Below are 22,868 nucleotides of genomic sequence, written 5' to 3' on the forward strand. Positions count from 1 at the left end.
AGTGAAAACTTGTATATGGTTGTACGAATGCCTAATAGAGTTGAAATAAAGGCTGTGGAATTCCAGAGTAGTTGGAAATATTGATGTATTCTTCCCAACCATGTATTTGTGGCCTTTGTTTAAGGGCTAAAAATCTTGGTTTAGTCCCATAGTAAAGAATTAATTAAAAGTGTTAGGATTTCTCAGTTGCTCCTAAGTAAGATATATGAAAAGCACTTTCCAGATAAATGCTATGGAAAGTTAACAAGAAAAAGAGGCTATTTTCTCATACTATGTCCTCTGATTTCCATTTCATTTTCACTTTTTTTTTTTAATTTAATTTCAGAGGGCTGCTGAAGTATCAAACTAATTTAGATACCCATCCTCCTGGCTGCATCAATCTTAATGGAACCCACTACCAGAATATTCATTTACAAGATTATCTCTCAGAACATTTTCATGAATCTTTTCCTGAAGGATTTGCAAAGCCAGATGATCTTACCCAAAAGAGATTTGTGAAGATTTGTATGGAAGAGCCCAGGTTCCAAGCTAATTTTCCACAGGTCAGATTGATTTTGTATCTTTGATGGTCTCTGCAAAGTCCATATTTCCATAATTATTGACCAACATTACATTTAAACATGTTTTTGGAGGTATATAAAACAATTGTTCTTGTAGAAAAGAACATTCTAGGATGTTTCAACAGCAAGAGAGCACCTGTTTTTCCATTATAGGTAGCTGGTGTTCAAGGAGAAAACCCTATGATATTATAGACTATGGAAAATTCCTGCTTAACTGACCATGTAATCTTTGCATACTGTGGCACTGGTGCTTGCCCTATCCGTTGAGAAAAATAGGCTGAATAATAAAAACAATAGTGAAAGAACTAACACTAATAGTAATTATTATTATGGTATAGAATCATGTTACGGTACGATATTATGTATAATACTATAAATAATAAATTGTAAAGTCAATTTGTTGAATGCTTAGTATCATCTGTTATGTATTGTGCTAAAATGTACTGTATGCATAATTTCTTTGAATGTTCACAATAGCTCTTTGAAGCCATTACTATCATCCTTAGTTTTCTGATGATAAAATTGTGGCTTAAATACATAAAATACCTTCAGCAAACTCTGCAACCTACTACATGACAGAAGTAGAGTAGAAAACCAGGTCTTTGACTAAAATGTTTACTCTTAGAAAATATTCTTACCCAAATACCCAGTGAGTAGTTCAGCAAGGGTCCTGATCTTCCCATGTGGCTATGGGAGCTGTCCACATGGGAATTAACACCCTGTACTCTTTGCCTATAGCAGGTGGAAGTATGGGACAGTATGTCAAATGTCTGTTTTCATAAGAGAAAAAGGAGTCGAAAAGTAGAGTGAATTTGTAGATCACTTTGGAATAAGTATATTAGTCTTGTGTTTATTGTCAGTAACAATCCTCTAGATTTCTAATAGACTTTGCAGTTTTCAGAATTTTCCGGTCTTCACACAATGCTGTATGTTAGGCAGGGCAGGTATTGTGACTCCCATTGTACTTACATGACACTTGATGCTCAGAGGGTACGTGACCATCTCAGAGTTGCCAGCCTGCTGTATTGCAGAGCTTGTCTTGTGATGTCTGCTACTCACACAGTAGCAAACAAAATATTAGGAAGAGGCATGATCTGTCTGCAAGGAAGGAGGAAGGTCTGAAATAGCTATGTAAGTAAGATTTAAAAAAGTAACCATTAAAATAAGTTTGGATCAGAGGTCTCCAAGTGATGAGGGAAATAAAGTGTGCAGTTCTAGAGGAAGGGTTGACCACACAGGCTTCCGTACTTCTGAGAGCATGCAGCTAGTTATCCTGGGATCTGGGATATCTATACAGCACACATGTGAAATTGTCACACTGCCCAAATTCTATATGTTATCTTCTGCTCCTATTACTTTTATTATGTAAAAGTTGTAAGCAGCATGCGTAGTATGTCCTATATTTTAAAATCTGTGCATAAACATATTTTGCATTGTATAAACGTGGAACAGATAGTAGCTGTACTTATCGTGAACATAGTATAATGTGTAAACTTGCCATATCACTAAGTTGTGTACCTGAAACTAATGTAACATTGTGTGTCAACTACACTCAAATAAAAAATAAATAGATAAAAGTATTTAAAAAATACTCTAAATAAACTTACCTGACATTCTGAAAAATTCCAATTGCTCCTGCAAAGTAAACATTTTAATACCTTAAAAATAGAAAGAAAAATACATATATATCCAGGATTTTCTTTTTTTTTTAACAGATATTGGAGTGGTACAATTTTTTCTGAAATCATCTTCAAATTGATTTGAGCACTTAATTTCACTTCTCTCTTTAGATAAAATACTGTATATGCATGCATTATGTGTTTATGGTATACATAGAGGGACATATGAAACAATGTATGCATACCTGTTAATATGGCACATCGGTTCCCCTTTTATTTTTCATTATTTATTTATTTTTAAAGTTTATTTATTTGAGAGAGAGAGAGAGAGGAAGAGGGGAAGAGAAAGGGAGAGAGAGAGGATACCAAGTAGGCTTCGCACTGTGAGCATGGAGCCCACTGTGGCACTTGGATTCACGAACTGTGAGATCATGACCTGAGCCAAAATCAAGAGTCAGATGTGTAACTGACCGAGTCACCCAGGTGCTCCTCCCTTTTGATTTCATACTTTAGTCTTGTGTGAATAAGTTGCAGTGAGCATCTTATTTTTTATTCATTTTTCTTTACATTTTATTATTCAAAATATAGATTAAAATTTCATTACTGTAATGTATGACATAAACAATTGAGCAGGAGATAAGGATTCCTACAATACAAGTATTTCTTAAAGTATATTTCAAAAATTCTCCACTAGACTTGGCTTTGGATTTCTGGACCTTTGTGCCTGTATTGTGCTGAAAGACTTTACAGGTGTATCCGGAGCAATAAGCCAGTCACCATCATCTCGGTCATACGTCATCCCTCAGATGTCATGGAAATCCGAATGGTCAAAGAAAATTTTAAAGCGAGACCTGGCCAGGTGAGTCAGTGTTTAGTAACTTTTAAATTCCCTTTATCTTTATATAAGTTTTGAAAATCAGCATTCATGCCATCATTGGAATGCTTGAACTTCTCTTTTGGTCACTTAGAAACTATGTTTGTTGTTTTTTAGTATATTATTCTACATTGTCCCAGTGTGTCTGCGTTAGAAAACCATCCATTTACCCTCACAATGGTAAGAAACTTGTTTTTGATTTTAAGAATTCTTTTAGAGTGAAATGTGTGTTTCTTTTGTGTGTGTATATTCCACGTCATTCTAAAAATCATGCAAGGCTATCACAATATCCTACATGTCTAACTAAGCCTTTTTTTTTATCCAAAAAATATGATCTGTTCAGAAACTTTGTAGCTATTTATTATTTTCTGAGAGTTTACAATCCAGGAAGCAATACATTTAAATGTATTAAAGCTTATTGATTCAAAATACAGAAAATTTCCTGGCTATTTACATTTTTCCCATTATGAACTGTGTATACAAATATAATATGTATGGTTTTCTTTAGAGAGGTTGAATTTAATGATAAAGAGGGTACTCCGAGTTGAGTGGAAGCCTAAGAAAATCCAAGCAGTGTTTAGAAAAGAAAAAGTCCAGTGTAATTGGAGCCCAGGCTGTGTGTTGGGAGGGAAAGGAAAACCAAGTTAGAGAAATAAAATGGAATAAATAATGGGTAGGGGGAAGATATGGCTAAGTAATGACTTCATCAGATATTTTTAGCCTGTCAGCACATTGTTTAACATTCTTTTCTGCATTATAAATATAACATGAGTCTATTATCAAAAAGTAAACAATTCACAAATAGATGAGATAAAATGGGAACTTTTCCTCATTCCCCCCACTTTTCAATCCTTTCTTCCAGAATTTGGCATATATTCTTACAGACATTTTCCTGTAGAGTTAGGCATATATAGATGTTTGATATCTGTTTGCTAGATCATTTGTTTTATAATTTGCTCCTTTCACTCATCAATATAACATGGCTGGAGAGCCTGGGTGGCTCAGTTTGTTAAGTGTCCAAGTATTGATTTCAGATCAGGTCATGATCTTACAGTTTATGGGATCTAGCCCCCCACTGGGCTCTGTGCTGACAGTGCAGAGCCTTCTTGGGATTCTCTCTCTCTCTCTCTCTCTGTCTGCCCCTCCCTCTCTCTCTCTTTCTCAAAATAAATAAACACAACAAAAGAAAACACAATATATCATGGACAGCTTTCCATGTTACTATATTTGTGTATGTCGCATTGTTTTTAATGACTGCATAATATTTCACAGTAGGAAAGTACTGTAATTAATTTAGTATTTCCAATTGATGTTGGAAATTGAGATTTTTTTTCAATTTCTAGCAAAAGTAACTAAGAACAGGACCCACATGTTTAAATATATGCTTAAGATATGCAAATAAAATTGAACAGATGTGGGGGGGGGTGGGCAGCAAAATCACTGGTGCCTAAGTGCTGGGATGCAGGGGTAGGGTTGTACTGGGAATGGCAACCACTTTCAAATTTGATGTGTTATTTAAAAAATTTTTTTTTAATTTTTTTAATGTTCATTTATTTTGGAGAAAGAGACAGAGCCCGACAGAGCAGGGGAGGGGCAGAGAGAGAGGGAGATACAGAATCGGAAGCAGGCTCCAGGCTCCAAGCTGACAGCACAGAGCCCGACGTGGGGCTCGAACTCATGAACTGTGAGATCGTGACCTGAGCCAAAGTCAGATGCCCAACCGACTGAGCCACCCAGGGGCCCCTAAAAGTTTTTTTTAACGTATATTTATTTATTTTGAGAGAGAGAGAGAGAGAGAGAGAGGAAGAGCAGAGGAGGGGCAGAGAGAAAGAGAGAATCCCCAGCAGGCTTCCTACTGTCAGCGCAGAGCCCCATACGGGATTCAGACTCACTAGCCATGAGATCATGATCTAAGCTGAAATCAAGAGTCTGACGCTTAACTGACGGAACCACGTAGGCACCCCTCAAATTTGATGTGTTATGTTGAAAACTTGGAAACCTTGGCCAAGTTATTCATTTTTCTGTGCATTTATTCCACCAGAGTAATATTGCCATATAAACACATTGTCTATTCCTAGGTATGTTGTGTGTTTAAATGATCTCCTACAAGTAAAGTATGTAGAACAAAGCCTGGGACATGGAATGTGTCAGGTACATGTAAACGTATGCTAGCAATTATTATGATTTGTATTTTCATTGTGAGTTTGTCCCTTGAGAACATATCCTTGTAAAGACAGCTAGGCCAGAAAAATCTATATTTAAAGGATAAAGGAAGCAGAAAGGAAGTGTCAAATGGTTAGAGAAAACACAGACATTTGCTCAATAGTATTTAATTGCTTCAAATTTCTCATTCTGTTTGTACATAGCAAACTTATTTATTAATGATTAAGGAAAGGTAGCTTGGGATCTAGTCCAGTGATTGACAGTATCCTGTTTTATCAAGAAAGATGGGAATGCTGGCCTACTTTGTGGCAGACATTAATGTACAGTTGTTTATTCAGTCTGGTGACACCCTTTCATCTGGTGCCATGTGGGCAGCTGGATAGAGTGAGAAGGGAAATATGTTGTTATGAAGACCAGTGCAAACTTAGTTGTCCTCATGGGATTCAAAACCAGGACCACAGAGTCTAGGACCCAGCTGTTACCGGGAGCCATGGAGCCACATCATGGCTTTCACTCCTTTAGGATATGTATACCCTACAATGGGGTTAAATATTGCCCTTGTTCCATGAGACAGTAGGATGCTTGGCTAGTAAATGTGATGAAAAGACCTTCCTGTACGATGGTTCGGCTGAATCATGAAGCCATTTTCACACAATTGCATCCACCACACCGTGTTTAGTTCTGGTAGTTTTATGATGCATTTCCATGTCTCTGATTTCATACATCCCATAAACATGAAATTGGTAACAGTAATGAGAAAGGGAAGAATGGAAAAGGGAGAAAGTGCACACGTATGTTTGTCTCTGTGTAAGTAGTTTAAAAAGTTTGGTCTACTCTTGGGGTCATACAAAATTTACTTCCGAAGTTAATCTTGTGTTTGACTCTATTTTTTTCCCAGCTTTATAGATGTGTAATTGAAAAATGAGAAATTGTGTATATTTAAGGTATACAACATGAGGCTTTATTTTGTAAATAGTTTCTTCACCATAGCATTAAATAGAGAATATGGAATGAGAAAGGAAGATGGTTGCTGAATGTTAAATACAGAGAAGAGGGGTTTTTTACTTTTTTACAAAAATATTTCCCAACATACATAAAAGTAGAGAGAATGGTATAATAGACCTCCATGTTCTCATCATCCAGCTTCAATAAAAACAGAAAAGATAGTTTACATTGTATCACTGAAAATGTTTATGCTCTCTCAAAACAGAAAAGCCAAGAATTTTTCTCCTATGCTACATGCCTAGTAGAAGCTTCTAGATCTACTCTCTTTTGGTTGTCCTAGGACCATTTCACAGGGCAAAAGGAGAAATTTAAAAGAGTGGCATGTAGGACATAAGGGCTTTTGGCAAGTGCCTCCAGTGGCCTAATCTGTTTCCCAAACAGGTGATGGGGAAAAAACTGGGATAGCCGTGGAACTGGCTGCGGGCATGGGTAGTGATAGGAAAAATCTGTTGTAAGATGGCCGACAGAACTGATAGGGAAATTCCGGTCCCACCCGAAGACTCCCCTCCAGGTTCTTCTGCCTACCCCGCTTGCCACGTGTGCCAAGTTACTACTAATGTGGAATGCGGAAGTAACAGACGGTAAATGGTTCCTTCTGCTTACCTCTGGGCTCAGACCTCTGGAGAGCGATCTCTGAGCCTGCAGGTGTGAAATAAACCTCCTGCCTTCCAAGATCTCCGAGTGCCAGAGTGCCACTTGGTTCTTCCTCCAGGTAATCCAGACCAGGTTCTGTAACAGTAGGAGGGAAGGAAGAGGGGGCCAGGCGAAAGACAGAAGAACTGAAAGTAGGAGAGAGAGTTGAGAAAGGGATTATATGTGATGTGAAAGGGTAGTGGGTATTCACACAAAGAACATGAAGTTGATGATTCAACCCCAGCTCTGTTGCTTATGAGTTCTGTGCCGGGAGTGTATCTCTGATGGGGGTCAGTACTTGGTAACTATACTATTATTTTTTTTTCATAATCTCAAAATGTTTCCTTTTAATTTGGATTATTGCCTTCACTTTTGCAATTATGGTATATTGTTTTTTCTTTTTGTTGTTGTTGAGGAGCAGGGATAGGACATCAACATGTGGTTTTTCAATCTGAAAATGAGAAATTTGGGGGATATGACAGTAGTCTCAGCATTTGAAAATCTGTCATGTAGATGAAGAATTAGATGTTTTTCCTCTGGGATCCTAAGGTGTACAAATAGCTAAAAAGTTTTAGAGAAATAAATTTTAATTCAACATGATAAAACATTTCTAACAGTGAGACACCAGTCCAGAACCTTAGAAAGCTGTCTCCCCAGGATGTTTAGAAGGATGTTTGTGCTAGATCAGGACTTTTCAACCTCAGCATTATTGACATTTTGGGTTAGATAATTCTTTGATGTGGCATGTTGTCCTGCACATTATAAGAGGTTTACCAACATCCTTAGCCTCTGCCAACTAGAATGTACTTATGGCAAAGGTGCTTGGAGGAGATACACTAAAGGCAAAGGGAAACAATCCATGGAAAACATCTGGTCAGAAACAATAAGTCCTTTTTCACCTCCCATCCCCCACTCCCTGGGCTCACAGTGGAAAAATTCCTTGTTCCTAATTTCTGTGCTTATCTGACAAATCCTATCGGTATTAGGTTTGACTAGCAACCCATACATTGAAATAGGTCTTTGTTTTGCAAGTTTAGGTTTTGTATTCAAATTTGTTCTTATTTTAAGTATATATATTTGTATCTCTATCTCATAGTTTAAATTGTAACAATGGTTGGCTTCCAAAAAAAATTAAGGCAAAGGAAATTCTTTTCATCGGACCATCTGTGTATCCTGTACTTGTGTAGGCTTAGGAAATGGTTTGTAGCCTTCCCAGATTTCGGGGGGTTACTGGTGGACTCAGTTCCTACTATCCCCCAAGGGAGTTTCTATTTTCATAAGAGGGAAAAGAGGCAAATCTTGCTGCTGCCTAGAAATGAATTTGAGTAAAACAAACATTTCTAAGCTAAATTTTATGTCATGCCATTATGTTAATTTATTGTCTTTTCCTGCCATTTCTTTGTTTTTGTCCAATTACTTCTACTTGGCACTACATGTAAAATGCATGCTTCTCAAATATTTTCACTGGGTATTTCCCTTAAGGGTTCCTTTAAAATAAAGCAAAACAAAGCAATTTCCCACTTGCTGATTCCCACTAAAAAGTATGTAAATTAAGGTTAATAGTCCCTACCAATTAAGTGCCTCAAAGTTCTTTCATAAGCTTTGAAAATATTATATTTTATTTATTTTTAATTTTTTTTTGATGTTTATTTTTGGGGGAGGGAGTGTGAGTGAGTGGGGGAGGGACAAAGTGGGAGACACGGAATCTGAAGCAGGCTCCAGGCTCTGAGCTGTCAGCACAGAGCCCGATGAAGGGGCTCGAACCCATGAACTGCCAGTTCATGATCTGAGCTGAAGTCGAACACTTAACCGACTGAGCCACCAGGCTCCCTGAAAATAGTATATTTTTAATTTTTATTATATTCCTATGAAACATGTATTGTTCATCTTGTATGATGTAGAAAATAATGTGCCTCGGATTAAATAACATATCCAAAGTCATACAGCTCTTTTGTGGCACAGGTGAGATTCAAACACAGACCTGCCTGGCAGAAAATCATGTTGCCAGCTAAGCTATTCTATACTATTCTATACTCTCTCCTGACTCATCATCCATCAATGTTTCAGGAGTTCTGAGACTCCTATTGCTTTTGGAAATCCTTGTTGCTGGAGAAAAGAGAACTGCCATTAAGAGAGAAATTTACTGAAACTATAAAAATGTTAGATAAATATGCAATTGAAATTTTGGATTGTGCATACTACTAAGTTCTTCTGTGTAGTGCAGAGTTGAAGTTCAGATTCCCCTACTAGAAAAGAATCTAATGCCTATTTTCCTATACAGTGCCAATGCACAGAAAAATAAAAACTATAAAATATACAACTATAAATTCAATAGTTTGACTTTTATCTCATTTTTTAAAAATGAGGATAAAACTTTTAAAACTGAAAATACAAAAACTGAGTACAAAAGATAATGTACAGAAGCACTGTTTCTGTTTCACAATTTCAAAGTAAAACTAAATTTTTAGTACTGATTTAATTAGGCATGCAAAAGTTGGAGTATTCATTCTTTAAAGTGCTTCAGCATTTCTTACACTTGACGTTGACTTTCTTACACAAGGAACATGTGTTAATCTGATGGTTGTTCCCAGGAATTCGTGATTATTTTCTTCTAATGCACCTGCATTCTCTCCAGCAGAACCACCAGGCATGTGTTTGCTGACAAGATTGATGGCAATCAGAGGCCATCCTGTAGTGTTAGACCATGGAGTTTGGAACCCTACAGCTTGGATTGGAGGCCTAGATTCCCCCACTTGGTCCTATGACTACTGACATAGTTTGGTTCACTTCTTTATTAAATGTGGCTAGGTTTCGAAGGCTCTCGAGGGAAAATGGCGGCGTAGGAGGACACTGGGCTCACCTACTCCTACTGATCACTTAGATTCCACCCACATCTGCCTAAATAACCCAGAAAACTGCCAGAAGAATAGCAGAATGGACTCTCTGGAACCAAGTGTAGACAAGAGGCCCGCGGAAGAGGGTAGGAAGGGCGGAGAGGTGGTGCGTGCTACACGGACTGGCGGGAGGGAGCTGGGGTGGTGGAGGGGCAGCCTGCCGGGCAAGGTAGAGCCCCCAAAGTCTGGCTTGCAAAAGCGGAGGGGCCGGACTCTGAGTTCTGACAGCCAGTGGGACCTAACATCTGGAATGTTAAAAGTCAACAGCTCTGCTCTCGGAGAGTGGGGAGGGCGAGAGGACACCAGGAAGGAGAGTTGCTGAGCCCCGGAAGACAGAGCTCAGTTCGGTGGGGAACAAAGGCGCTGGGAAGCGCCATCTCCCTCTCCCATCCGCAGCAGAAATTCCAAAGGGAACCAGCTCCTGTCACCAAACTTGCTTGCACCTTGGAAACACCCAGTGCTGTGCTTCTGTGGATCCATCCCTCTGAAGCATCTGCCTCCCTCCTGGTGCTGCAGGGCCCCTCCCGCAGGGGACCACTGACAGCAAAGCAAGCTAAGCCTGCCCCTCCTGCTCCTGTGCACCTTGTGGCTCCACCCTGGCTAATATGCCAGATCCCATCAGAGCAGCACCACAAGCCCGGCAGTGTGCAAGTAGCCCAGACAGGGCCACACCACTCCACAGTGAGTCCTGCCTCTGGGAGAGGGGAAGATAAGGTACACACCAGTCTGATTGTGGCCCCAGAGGTGGGCTGGGGGCAGACATTGGGTCTGACTGCAGCCTTGCCCGTGAACACAGGTTTCTCCGGACAGCACAGGGGAAGTGCCCTGCAGTTTGGAGCTACCACAGGGTCTACCCAAAGGGACAAAACAGAAGAATTCTCAAAAGAAACTCCAGGAAGTAGCGACAGCTAACGAATTGATCAAAAAACGATTTAAGCAATAATGGATCAAGAATTTAGAATAATAGTCACAAAATTAATCACTGGGCTTGAAAAAAGCATAGAGGACAGCAGAGAATCTATTGCTACAGAGATCAAGGGACTAAGAAATAGTCATGAGGAGTTAAAAAATACTATAAATGAGGGGCGCCTGGGTGGCGCAGTCGGTTAGGCGTCCGACTTCAGCCAGGTCACGATCTCGCGGTCCGGGAGTTCGAGCCCCGCATCAGGCTCTGGGCTGATGGCTCAGAGCCTGGAGCCTGTTTCCGATTCTGTGTCTCCCTCTCTCTCTGCCCCTCCCCCGTTCATGCTCTGTCTCTCTCTGTCCCAAAAATAAATAAACGTTGAAAAAAAAAATTAAAAAAAAAAATACTATAAATGAGGTGCAAAATAAAATAGAGGTGGCCACAGCTCAGATTGAAGAGGCAGAGGAGAGAATAGGTGAATTAGAAGATAAAATTATGGAAAAAGAGGAAGGTAAGAAAAAGAGAGTTAAAAAAATCCAGGGGTATGAAGGGAGAATTAGAGAACTAAATGATGCAATCAAATGGAACAATATCTATATCATAGGAATTCCAGAAGAGGAAGAGAGAGAGAAAGGGGCTGAAGGTGTACTTGAACAAATCATAGCTGAGAACTTCCCTGATCTGGGGAAGGAAAAAGGCATTGAAATCCAAGAGGCATAGAGAACTTCCTTCAGACATAACTTGAATTGATCTTCTGCACGACATGTCATAGTGAAACTGGCAAAATACAACGGTAAAGAGAAAATTCTGAAAGCAGCTGGGGATAAACAGGCTCTAACTTACAAAGGGAGACCGATAAGACTAGTGATGGATTCATCTACTGAAACTTGGCAGTCCAGAAAGGAATGGCAGGAAATCTTCAGTGTGATGAACAGAAAAAAGTATGCAGCCAAGAATCCTTTATCCAGCAAGTCTGTCATTAAGAATAGAAGGAGAGATAAAGGTCTTCCCAAAAAAACAAAAACTGAAGGAATTCATCACCACTAAACCAGCCCTACAAGAGATCCTGAGGGGGATTCTGTGAGTGAGATGTTGCAACGACCACAAAGTACCAGAGACATCACTACAAGCATGAAACCTACAGACATCACAATGACTCTAAACCCATATCTTTCTATAATAATACTGAAGGTAAATGCACTAAATGTTCCAACCAAAAGACATAGGGTATCTAAATGGACAAAAAAGCAAGACTCATCTATTTGCTGTCTACAAGAGACTCATTTTAGACCTGAGGACACCTTCAGTTGGAAAGTGAGGGGATAGAGAACTATCATGCTACTGGAAGTCAAAAGAAAGCCGGAGTAGCCATACTTATATCAGAAAAACTAGACTTTAAATTAAAGGCTATAACAAGAGATGAAGAAAGGCATTATATATTAATTACAGGGTATATCCATCAGGAAGAGCTAACAATTATAAATGTCTATGCACCGAATACAGAAGCCCTGAAATACATAAAACAATGAATCACAAACATCAGCAACCTTATTGATAAGAATGTGGTAATTTCAGGGGACTTTAATATCCCACTTAAAACAATGGATAGATCATCTAGACACAGAATCAGTAAAGAAACAAGGGCCCTGAATGATATATTGGATTAGATGGACTTGACAGATGTATTTAGAACTCTGCATCCCAAAGCAACAGAATATACTTTCTTCTTGAGTGCGCATGGAACATTCTCCAAGATAAATCACATACTGGGTCACAAAACAGCCCTTCGTAAGTATAAAGAATTGAGATCATACCATGTACACTTTCAGACCACAATGCTATGAAACTTGAAATCAACCACAGGAAAAAGTCTGGAAAACCTCCAAAAGCATGGAGGTTAAAGAACACCCTACTAAAAAATGAATGGGTCAACCAGGCAGTTAGAGAAGAAATTAAACAATATATGGAAAGAAATGAAAATGAAAACACAACAATCCAAATGCTTTGGGATGCAGTGAAGGCAGTCCTGAGAGGAAAATACATTGTAATCCAGGCCTGTCTCAAGAAACAAGAAAAATCCCAAATAAAAAATCTGACAGCACACCTAAAGGAACTAGAAGCATAACAGCAAAGACACCTCAATCCCAGCAGAAGAGAAATAATAAAGATCAGAGCAGAAATAAACAGTATAGAATCTAAAAAACTGTAGAGCAGATCAATGAAACCAAAAATTGGTTTTTTGAAAAAATAAACAAAATTGATAAACTGGTAGCCAGGCTTCTCAAAAAGAAAAGGGAGATGACCCAAATAGATAAAAGCATGAATGAAAATAGAATTATTACCACCAATCCCTCAGAAATACAAGCAATTATCAGGGAATACTATGAAAAATTATATGCCAACAAACTGAACAACCTGGAAGAAATGGACAAATTCCTAAGTACCCACACACTTCCAAAACTCAAACAGGAAGAAATAGAAAACTTGAACAGACCCATAACCAGCGAAGAAATTGAATCAGTTATCAAAAATCTCCCAACAAATAAGAGTCCAGGACCAGATGGCTTCCCTGGGGAATTCTACCAGACATTTAAAGCAGAGATAATACCTATCCTTCTCAAGCTGTTCCAAAAAATTGAAAGGGAAGGAAAACTTCCAGACTCATTCTATGAAGTCAGCATTACTTTGACTTCTAAACCAGACAGAGACCCAGCAAAAAAAGAGAACTACAGGCCAATATCCCTGATGAATATGGATGCAAAAATTCTCAATAAGATACTAGCAAGTCAAATTCAACAACATATAAAAAGAATTATTCACCATGATCAAGTGGGATTCATTCCTGGGCTGCAGGGTTGGTTCAACATTTGCAAATCAATCAGTGTGATACATCACATTAATAAAACAAAAGTAAAGAACCATATGATCCTGTCAATTGACGCAGAAAAAGCATTTGACAAAATTCAGCATCCTTTCTTAATAAAAACCCTTGAGAAAGTCGGGATAGAAGGAACATACTTAAACATCATAAAAGCCATTTATGAAAAGCCCACAGCGAATATCATCCTCAATGGGGAAAAACTGAGTTCTTTCCCCCTGAGATCAGGAACACGACAGGGATGTCCACTCTCACCGCTGTTGTTTAACATAGTGTTGGAAGTTCTAGCATCAGCAAACAGACAACAAAAGGAAATCAAAGACATTACAACTGGCAAAGATGAAGTCAAGCTTTCACTTTTTGCAGATGACATGATATTATACATGGGAAATCCTATTGACTCCACCAGAAGTCTGCTAGAATTGATACATGAATTCGGCAGTGTCGCAGAATACAAAATCAATGTACAGAAATCAGTTGCATTCTTATACACTAATAATGAAGCAACAGGAAGACAAAGAAACTGATCCCATTCACAACTGCACCAAGAAGCATAAAATACCTAGGAATAAATCTAACCAAACATGTAAAAGATCTGTGTGCTGAAAACTATAGAAAGCTTATGAAGGAGATTGAAGAAAATATAAAGAAATTCAAAAACATTCCATGCTCACGGATTGGAAGAATAAATATTGTTAAAATGTCACTACTACCTACACATTCAGTGCAATCCCAATCAAAATTGCACCAGCATTCTTCTCGAAGCTAGAACAAGCAATCCTAAAATTTGTATGGAACCACAAAAGGCCCCGAATAGCCAAAGTAATTTTGAAGAAGAAGACCAAAGCGGGAGGCATCACAATCCCAGACTTTAGCCTCTACTACAAAGCTGTCATCATCAAGACAGCATGGTATTGGCACAAAAACAGACACATAGACCAACGGAATAGAATAGAGACTCCAGAATTGGATCCACAAAAGTATGGCCAACTAATCTTTGACAAAGCAGGAAAGAATATCCAATGGAAAAAAGACAGTCTCTTTAGCAGATGGTGCTGGGAGAACTGGGCAGCAACATGCAGAATAATGAAACTAGACCACTGTCTTACACCATTCACAAAAATAAACTCAAAATGGATAAAGAACCTGAATGTGAGACAGGAAACCATCCAAACCCTAGAGGAGAAAGCAGGAAAAAACCTCTCTGACCTCAGCCGCAGCAATTTCTTACTTGACACCTTTTCAAAGGCAAGGGAAAATGAACTAAAAATGCAAAAATAAAAGCACAAATGAACTATTGGGACCTCATGAAGATAAAAAGCTTCTGCACTGCAAAGGAAACAATCAAACAAAACTAAAAGGCAACCAACGGAATGGGAAAAGATATTTGCAAATGACATATCGGACGAAGGGCTAGTATCCAAAATCTATAAAGAACTCACCAAACTCCACACCCGAAAAACAAATAATCCAGTGAAGAAATGGGCAGAAAACATGAATAGACCCTTCTCTAAAGAAGACATCCAGATGGCCAACAGGCATATGAAAAGATGCTCAACATCACTCCTCATCAGGGAGATATAAATCAAAACCACACTCAGATACCATCTCATGCCAGTCAGAGTGGCTAAAATGAACAAATCAGGAGACTATAGATGCTGTTGAGGATGTGAAGAAATGGGAACCCTCTTGCACTGTTGGTAGGAATGCAAACTGGTACAGTCGCTCTGGAAAACAGTGTGGAGTTTCCTCAAAAAATTAAAAATAGATCTACCCTATGACTCAGCAATAGCACTGCTAGGAATTTACCCAAGGGATACAGGAGTGCTGATGCGTAGGGGCACTTGTACCCCAATGTTTACAGCAGCACTCTCAACAATAGCCAAATTATGGAAAGAGCCTAAATGTGCATCAACTGATGAATGGATAAAGAAATTGTGGTTTATAGACACAATGGAATATTATGTGGCAATGAGAAAGAATGAAATAATGGCCTTTCGTAGCAACGTGGATGGAACTGGAGATTGTTATGCTAAGTGATGTAAGCCATACAGAGAAAGACAGATACCATATGTTTTCACTCTTATGTGGATCCTGAGAAACTTAATAGAAGACTATGGGGGAGGGGAAGGGGTAGGGGGAAAAAAAAAGTTGGAGAGGGAGGGAGACAAACCATAAGAGACTCTTAAGAACTGAAAATAAACTGAGGGTTGATGGGGGGTGGGAGGGAGGGTGATGGGTATTGAGTAGGGTACCTGTTGGGATAAGCGCTGGGTGTTGTATGGAAACCAATTTGACAATAAATTTCATATTAAAAAAATAAATGTGGCTAATACTAGTAACTTCTCTAATGCAGTTACTCTGAATCTTAATTACAAAGATATCATCAAGTGCTAAGCCTGGTACTTGGTATACAGTAAGTTCTCAGTAAGTTAGAAGCTGTTATGGTTGTAATTTCAGAGAATGACTGGAGAGCCACGATGCGATTAAATGGAATGGAATTGTTTGTTTCGTTTTGTTTGCCTCATTCTGCAGCATGCAGTGACTAAGTTCTGGCCCCAGATTGGCTTAGAAACAGTCATTTGGAGCAATGGAAATTTTGCCTCCTGTGGTTTACTAGCCTGTAGGATAAATGTTTTAAGTTGAGTTTCCTGGGAAATAGACTGAGAGGTAGAGATTTTCCTGAGGGAGGTTTGTGGAGAACGCACTCAGGACAGCACCTGAGAACACAAGACAGGAGTTGAAATGCTGGGTAAAGGCTCAACAGAGGCCTCAGCAGGTCTGGCAGCCACTACACATAAATGGTAGTTCAGGTTGTCCTGTATTGAGGTCAGGAAGCTACATCTTTTACTCTGTAATTGGCCAGTCACTAGAGGTGAGATATCTCCAGGAAAAGACACTTAGAGATGGGCATGCAAGCTTCCTTCTGTGGCTAGCAGTTCCTGGGGAGGGGCCTCAGGAATGAGCTCTACAGGAAACATTTTCAGCAGTGGGGAGGTTGAGGAATTCGTGTTTTGAACCTGAAAATTGGGAAGTGGGGGGAGGAAGAAGATGTGAGCAGTGCACCACCATTTCCACTACAAATGACATTTAAATGTATGTATTTAAATTATATATTTACATTCACTTATGTATTTATAAATACATTAAAATACATTATATGTATTTATAAATACATATAAATATATGAAATATATATTTTGTGAAAAAATCTTACTTTTTTAAAACTTGAAATTATATATGAGACACATAAAAAATCTTAGTCTATCAAAATTCATTGAACTTAAAAATATTGTAGTCCAAGGAGGATTAAGAGGTACACACTTCCAACTATAAAATGAATCAGGGGTGCCTGCGTGGTTCAGTTGGTTAAGCGTCTGACTCGACTTTGGTTCAGGTCATGATCTCATGGTTCGTGGGTTCAAGCCCCACATCAGGCCGTCTGTTGGCAGCGTGGAGCCTGCTTGGGAGTCTTTCTCTGCCCTTCCCCCACTTGTGCTTGCTCTGTGCCCTTTCTCAAAATAAATAATAAACTTTAAAATAAAATAAAGTCACAGGAATAAAAACAGCATAAGGAGTATTGTCAATAAGATTGTAATACCTTTGTATGGTGATGGGTGGTGGCTACTCTTGCTATGGTGAGCATTTTATAAAGTGCATAATTGTTGAATTAGTGTTGTACACCTGAAACTAATATATCGTATGTCAACTATACATCAATTAAAAAACAGTTTGTAGTCCAAGCACCAGATTTATTTGTTTGCTTATTGTTGGGGAGAGGGGATATCTAAAGCATAGATTCTTTAAGTGATCAAAGCAAGTAACACCATTGATGACAAAGTTAGATCCAGAATTCATGTTTTCAGGTTCTTCTCCCTCTTTGGGCCTTCATTGGCTTAAAGTCCAGGTAGAGTTTTACATGTTGTTCTTCAACCGTGTAATGGATCTTTAACAGTGTTTTCCTGTCATGCTCTATAATTGCCAAAGTTTGGATTTTCTACCCGAACGAATCTATTCTATTCTGGTTTTTTCTTTATTCTATTCTTTAGTCTATTCTTTTAAAGTATGCTTTCACCTAATTTATATATGTGAATCAGAGATGGTTTTAAGAAGCCCAAGCTGGGGCGCTTGGGTGGCTCAGTTGGTTGGGCATAAGGCACTCAGTTCAGCTCTTGATCTTAGGGTTGTGAGTTCAAGCCCTGCATTGAGCTCCATGTTGGGCATGGGGCCTACTTAGAAAATGAATGAATGAATGAATACCAAAACTCAAAGTATGAAAACTACTGCTTACAATGAAATATAGCATCTCTTAATATTTAACTGAGATAGACATTAATTATGTTCAATAATATTTTTCATGGATTCTCAACTAAAGAAATAATGCAGAATCTGCTTTTTTATGGAATTGAAGTTTGCATGAATACCTCTATACCCTTCCGTTATTATTTTTAATCAGAAGTACACATGTGCTTTCCTGACATCTGTATTCTAAGTTGTGTGATTCATTATTTTTAAGCTGGGATAACCTGATTTCACATATTTTTCCATGAGTCAGAGGCAAGTCTAGCTGTTGGTTTGTTATTGTCTGTGCTTTTACATAGCAAGCCTGTACTTGCCATCATTTTTCTGCTTTGTAGTTTTAATCTCTTAACCAGTCATTTTGGGAATAGTCTTTCCAGTTTTCAATGAAAACCAGACAAGAATGGTCATGGATTCCTTAAAGATTAGCAAATTTTTTGTTATTATTATTTATTTAATGTCTTGGGTTTAAATACAACCAGGAAGTCTGCATCAGCTGTTTTGATCTTGGGTCTTGCTTTCATTTGTGTAATTCTTTAAAAAAAATTGTTTTTCTCTAGCGTTTCACAAATCTTTTGCTTGGGCAGCTTAGAAACTCAGCTGGGATAGATGATAGATTAGCAAAGCAACAAGGTTCCTTAACCATAGACCAGACATGGTCGAAATTGCCCCAAAAAGGTCACTAATGTTCATGAAACATAACAGGACGTCTGAATTCCCTGGAAATTAAACATCTTCTAACTGCTGTAGTTTCATTTTTTTTTTCCAGGGGTAAAGAAAATATTGCTTCAGTGCCTAATGAGAACCTGCATGATAAATGTGAACCTAAATAGGTCAATGTATTCAGAGAAAACCAGCTGTTTAATATTAAATTTGATTTATCCTATTGGTATTTTTAGATGCCTCCTTTTACCTAGATACAAAAGAGAAAATTGTGAATAAAAGCTCCTTTCTTAACTCACATCTCCTTCCAGGTACATTTCCACTCATTTTGTCTTAAATCCACCAACTTTTTGCCCACAGCACCCTACAAAAACATTTTCAAGGTCAGCAATGACCATGTTACTGCTGCGTCCAGTGGTCATTTCTGAGTCCTTGATGGAATTGACCTTTTAGCAGCATTTAGCACAGCTGATCACTTGCTTTATTGAAACACTTTTTTCATTTTGCTTCCAGGACATCCAATTCACCTGGTTTTTCTCCTCATTTTCTGGCCACTTTTACTCAGTGTCTTTTTGCTGTTTCTTGCCAATCCTACAACTTCTAAATATCAGAACAGTTCAGTGCCCATTCCTTGAACCCCCTGTCTTCTCTAGCTAAACTCATTTCTCTCGTGATCTCATGCAGTCTTACTGATGCATCTGTGTGCTGTCATCTCCCAAATGTATATTTCCAGCCCCACCTCCCAACTCTAAAATTCAAGCTCTTGTATCCAGCTATTTTCCAGAAACTTCCATCTGGATGTCTAAAGGATATCTTAACATGTCTAAAACTGAACTCCTGATCTTCAACCTCCCAAATCTGTTTCACCCACAATCTTTCCCACCTCAGTTAATTCCAGCTCCATTGTTCAGGTTGCCCATGCTGGAAATCTGGATATTACTCTTGTTTTTTTTTTTTTGTTTGTTTGTTTGTTTGTTTGTTTTGATATAGTCAGTAATCTGTCCACTCATGTTCTTAGTTCTGTCTTCAAAACATGTCCACCATTTCTGCCGTGGCCCCCGGTCCAGTCTACTACCGTCTGGATAGCCTGCTAACTGATCTCCCTCTGCCTGCCCTTGCTCACCTGCCAATTAATCTTAAAGCAGCCGGAGTGATTATTTTATTTTATTTTTTATTTTATTTTTAAACGTTTATTTATTTTTGAGACAGAGAGAGACAGAGCATGAACAGGGGAGGGGCAGAGAGAGAGGGAGTCACAGAATCTGAAACAGGCTCCAGGCTCTGAGCTGTCAGCACAGAGCCCGATGCGGGGCTCGAACTCACGGACGGTGAGATCATGACCTGAGCCGAAGTCGGACGCTTAACCGACCAAGCCACCCAGGCGCCCCCGGAGTGATTATTTTAAAATGCAAATCAGATCATGTCATTTCTCTGCTCAAAATCAGCCGGTTTTCACCATGAGTTATACTTAATGCCAGTTGACTTGTAAGTGTATATATGTGTGTGCCCAAGTGTGTGCATGGAAGAGGGGAGGTCAGTGTGGCTAGAACACACTAAGAAAAAGGAAGGATGGTAGGAGATAATATCAGATAAGTCATGAGGAGTCAGCTTATGTAGGGTTTATAGGACATTGTAAAGATTCTGGATTTTACTTAGAGTGAGGAAGGGCCATTGGAGGCTTCTGAGTAGTGGAAGAGCATGATCAGACTTACTTTTTCATAGGATTACTCTTGCTGCTGTGCTAAGAGTAGATGAAGGGAAATGAACAGAAGTGGGAAGACCAGTTAAGAGGCTGTTGTGGACATCTGGTTGAGGTATGATGATTGTTTGGATGAGGGTGGTGACAGTGGAAGTAGTGAGAAGTGGTCATATTCTGAGTATATTTCAAGTTAGAGCTAACTGGATTTCTTTTTTTTTTTTTTTTTTATGTTTGTTTATTTCTGAGAGTCAGAGACAGAGTACGAGTCAGGGAGGGACAGGGAGAGAAAGGGAGACATAGAATCTGAAGCAGGCTCCAGTTTCTGAGCTGTTATTAGCACAGAGCCCAACTCAGGGCTTGAACCCACAAACTGTGAGATCATGACCTGGGCCGAAGTCGGATGCTTAACTGACTGATCCACCCAGGCACCCCAATCTAACAGGATTTCTTGATAGATTGGGTATGGAATGTGCAATAGAAGAGTCAAGGTTATCTTCACAGTGTTTGGTCTGAGCAGCTGGGGCTGCATTGAGATAGGGAAGACCATGGAGAGAGCAAATCCTGATGAGCATTGTAGAGCTTAGTTTTGGAATGTAAATTTGAGATGGCATTTAGTGTGCATTCATTAAATATTTGCTGGGGTAATCATAAAAGTAGCAAATATCAGCCCTACTTTCCACTGTGTGGGTTATTCCTGCATCTAGAGCCCCTTTTGTCCCACCTCCAATTGTCTTTGGGTTTGTGGAGGGGTAAGATGATTGTAGGGGTCAGATTATTTCACATACAGATAAGAACAGTTTCTCTTTCTCTTGTTTTTAATCATAAGCTGAGGTCTTCTGTGAGCAAAAGGTGGGCTTCTTTTGCTCTGAGGTCTATTGCTCTGAGGTCTTCTCTGAGCGAAAGGTGGGCTTACTTCTCAAGGTGACCCCACTTATGAAGGTAGTGGGGTTTCAGTTTCATCTGTTTCTTTCAGTCTATTCCCCAGCCACCATGTCATCCACATTTCTCCATTACAGATTTTGTTGATACCTCTCCATTGTTGTTATCACACCCCATCTTATCTTTGCCGTTTTAGTTTGTGTTTTTATATCCCTCAACTGTCATGCTAATGTTTTGTTTTTATGAAAGTTGAGATAAATACACACATTCCATCACAGTTCATAAACATTTCATGTACACACTTTTCCAGGATCTGTCTGTTTTAAGATTGAGTATATTTTTTCATGCAAGTATGCAAGTAAACACTAATTTTTTTCTTCAAGTTAACAAAGAGACATTAAGATGTTGTATTTGTCAAAATGTTTGGAGTCACATGTTGCATTAATTGTAATGAGTTCTGTGCTCCTGGCTCATTATCTCTTCTCTTACTTTTAGACAATCCTTATTTGTGAAATTGCATGAGCTCCTAGTATAGTCTCTGAAACACTTTGGACTCATTTGTTGAATGTATGAATAAATTATAGAAGAATTGCCCATTATTGAAGTCCTTATTCATTCTCAGGTTAATTCTCCAATACTTCACTGAATTGATATTTGAATGTATACCCACTATGGATAATATGCTATGGATATACAGTAATGACTTAGAAATAGGCCTTGATCTCAAGACATTGCAAATGTATACTCATACAGAGAAAAAAATTACATACAGTTAAAGAGATGGACCATAATAAAGGGCATAGAAGTCAAATAATTTAGCGGGGTCAGGGAAGTGAGGAATTTTCATGGCAGGGAAAATTAGGATTTCTTCATGAAAGTGGTAGCATTTGAGATGGGTCTTAACGAATTGCTAGTGTTCAATATGAGAAGTGGGAATGGAGGCTAGTAAGTGGGAAAGTGACGAGCAGGGAGATATATTAGCTGATCCATGTTGTCTTTGCTGGATTAGAGTGGTCAAAGAGGAACTTGCAATATAAAGTTGGAAAGAATTTGGAGCAGATGTGGTTGGCTATAGACTCTAGGAAAGAAAGAATGTGGGTGTTTTTCCTTAGGAGGACACAAAAGGTTAATCAATAGGAGATTGCTATAATCATACATTTTCTTTGGTAAGATTATTGTAAAGGACTTAAAAATTGATTGAATGTTGGCAGGAAGAGATACACATGATATTCCTCTGATATTTGAGCCCCTATTCTGATAAGGGCATGGGTTCTATGTTTGGACATAAAGGAATCAGAAAAGAAGGCAATATGGGAAGATACTGGGGTTTTTACATGTATTACATTTAGAGTGAATTTCAGGTGGGAATGTCTAACAGGGGTAGAAACTAGAGCTTTGGAAGAAGGGACTAAAAATAAGATCTGACACATTCTGTTCTGTGATCGTTTTCTGTGGTTTAACAAATTTGTTACATTGAAAATTTAGTTCTTAATATAGTAACATCCACTTTAGAATCATTTTTATTTTTTATTGCAAGGCTCTTGATTTAAAAACAAACACATTGTGGCTTTTAAATTTCTTTTCCATGTTGAATAAATCATTGTGCAGTGACATCATTTTTACATTTAGTTCTTAAATGTAAGATGATTACATAATATCTGTTTATATTTTTGTGGGGCTGTTATAAAATTATTAGTCATTTGAGTACTTTTAAAACTCAATGCCATAATGTACAAATAATTTGAAGGAAAACATTTTTACTCAAGGATATCAAAATAGAAACTCCTCCAGATCTGTT

General features: G+C 38.6%; 1 protein-coding gene across 5 annotated transcripts in view; it reads left to right on the plus strand.

Annotated features, from left to right (window-relative positions):
• The window catches only part of NOX4 (NADPH oxidase 4), a 169,106-nt gene that overhangs the window by 61,080 nt on the left and 85,158 nt on the right, over positions 1-22,868 (plus strand). For all 5 annotated transcript variants that reach the window (XM_045483670.1, XM_045483671.1, XM_045483669.1 and 2 more), the window contains 3 exons: positions 326-542; positions 2,874-3,038; positions 3,171-3,233. In XM_045483670.1, the coding sequence (XP_045339626.1) occupies positions 326-542; positions 2,874-3,038; positions 3,171-3,233 (445 nt within the window). The remainder of the gene's footprint in view (positions 1-325; positions 543-2,873; positions 3,039-3,170; positions 3,234-22,868) is intronic.

Source organism: Leopardus geoffroyi, chromosome D1 (genome assembly GCF_018350155.1).
Source record: "Leopardus geoffroyi isolate Oge1 chromosome D1, O.geoffroyi_Oge1_pat1.0, whole genome shotgun sequence".
Classification (NCBI taxonomy): Eukaryota; Metazoa; Chordata; class Mammalia; order Carnivora; family Felidae; genus Leopardus; species Leopardus geoffroyi.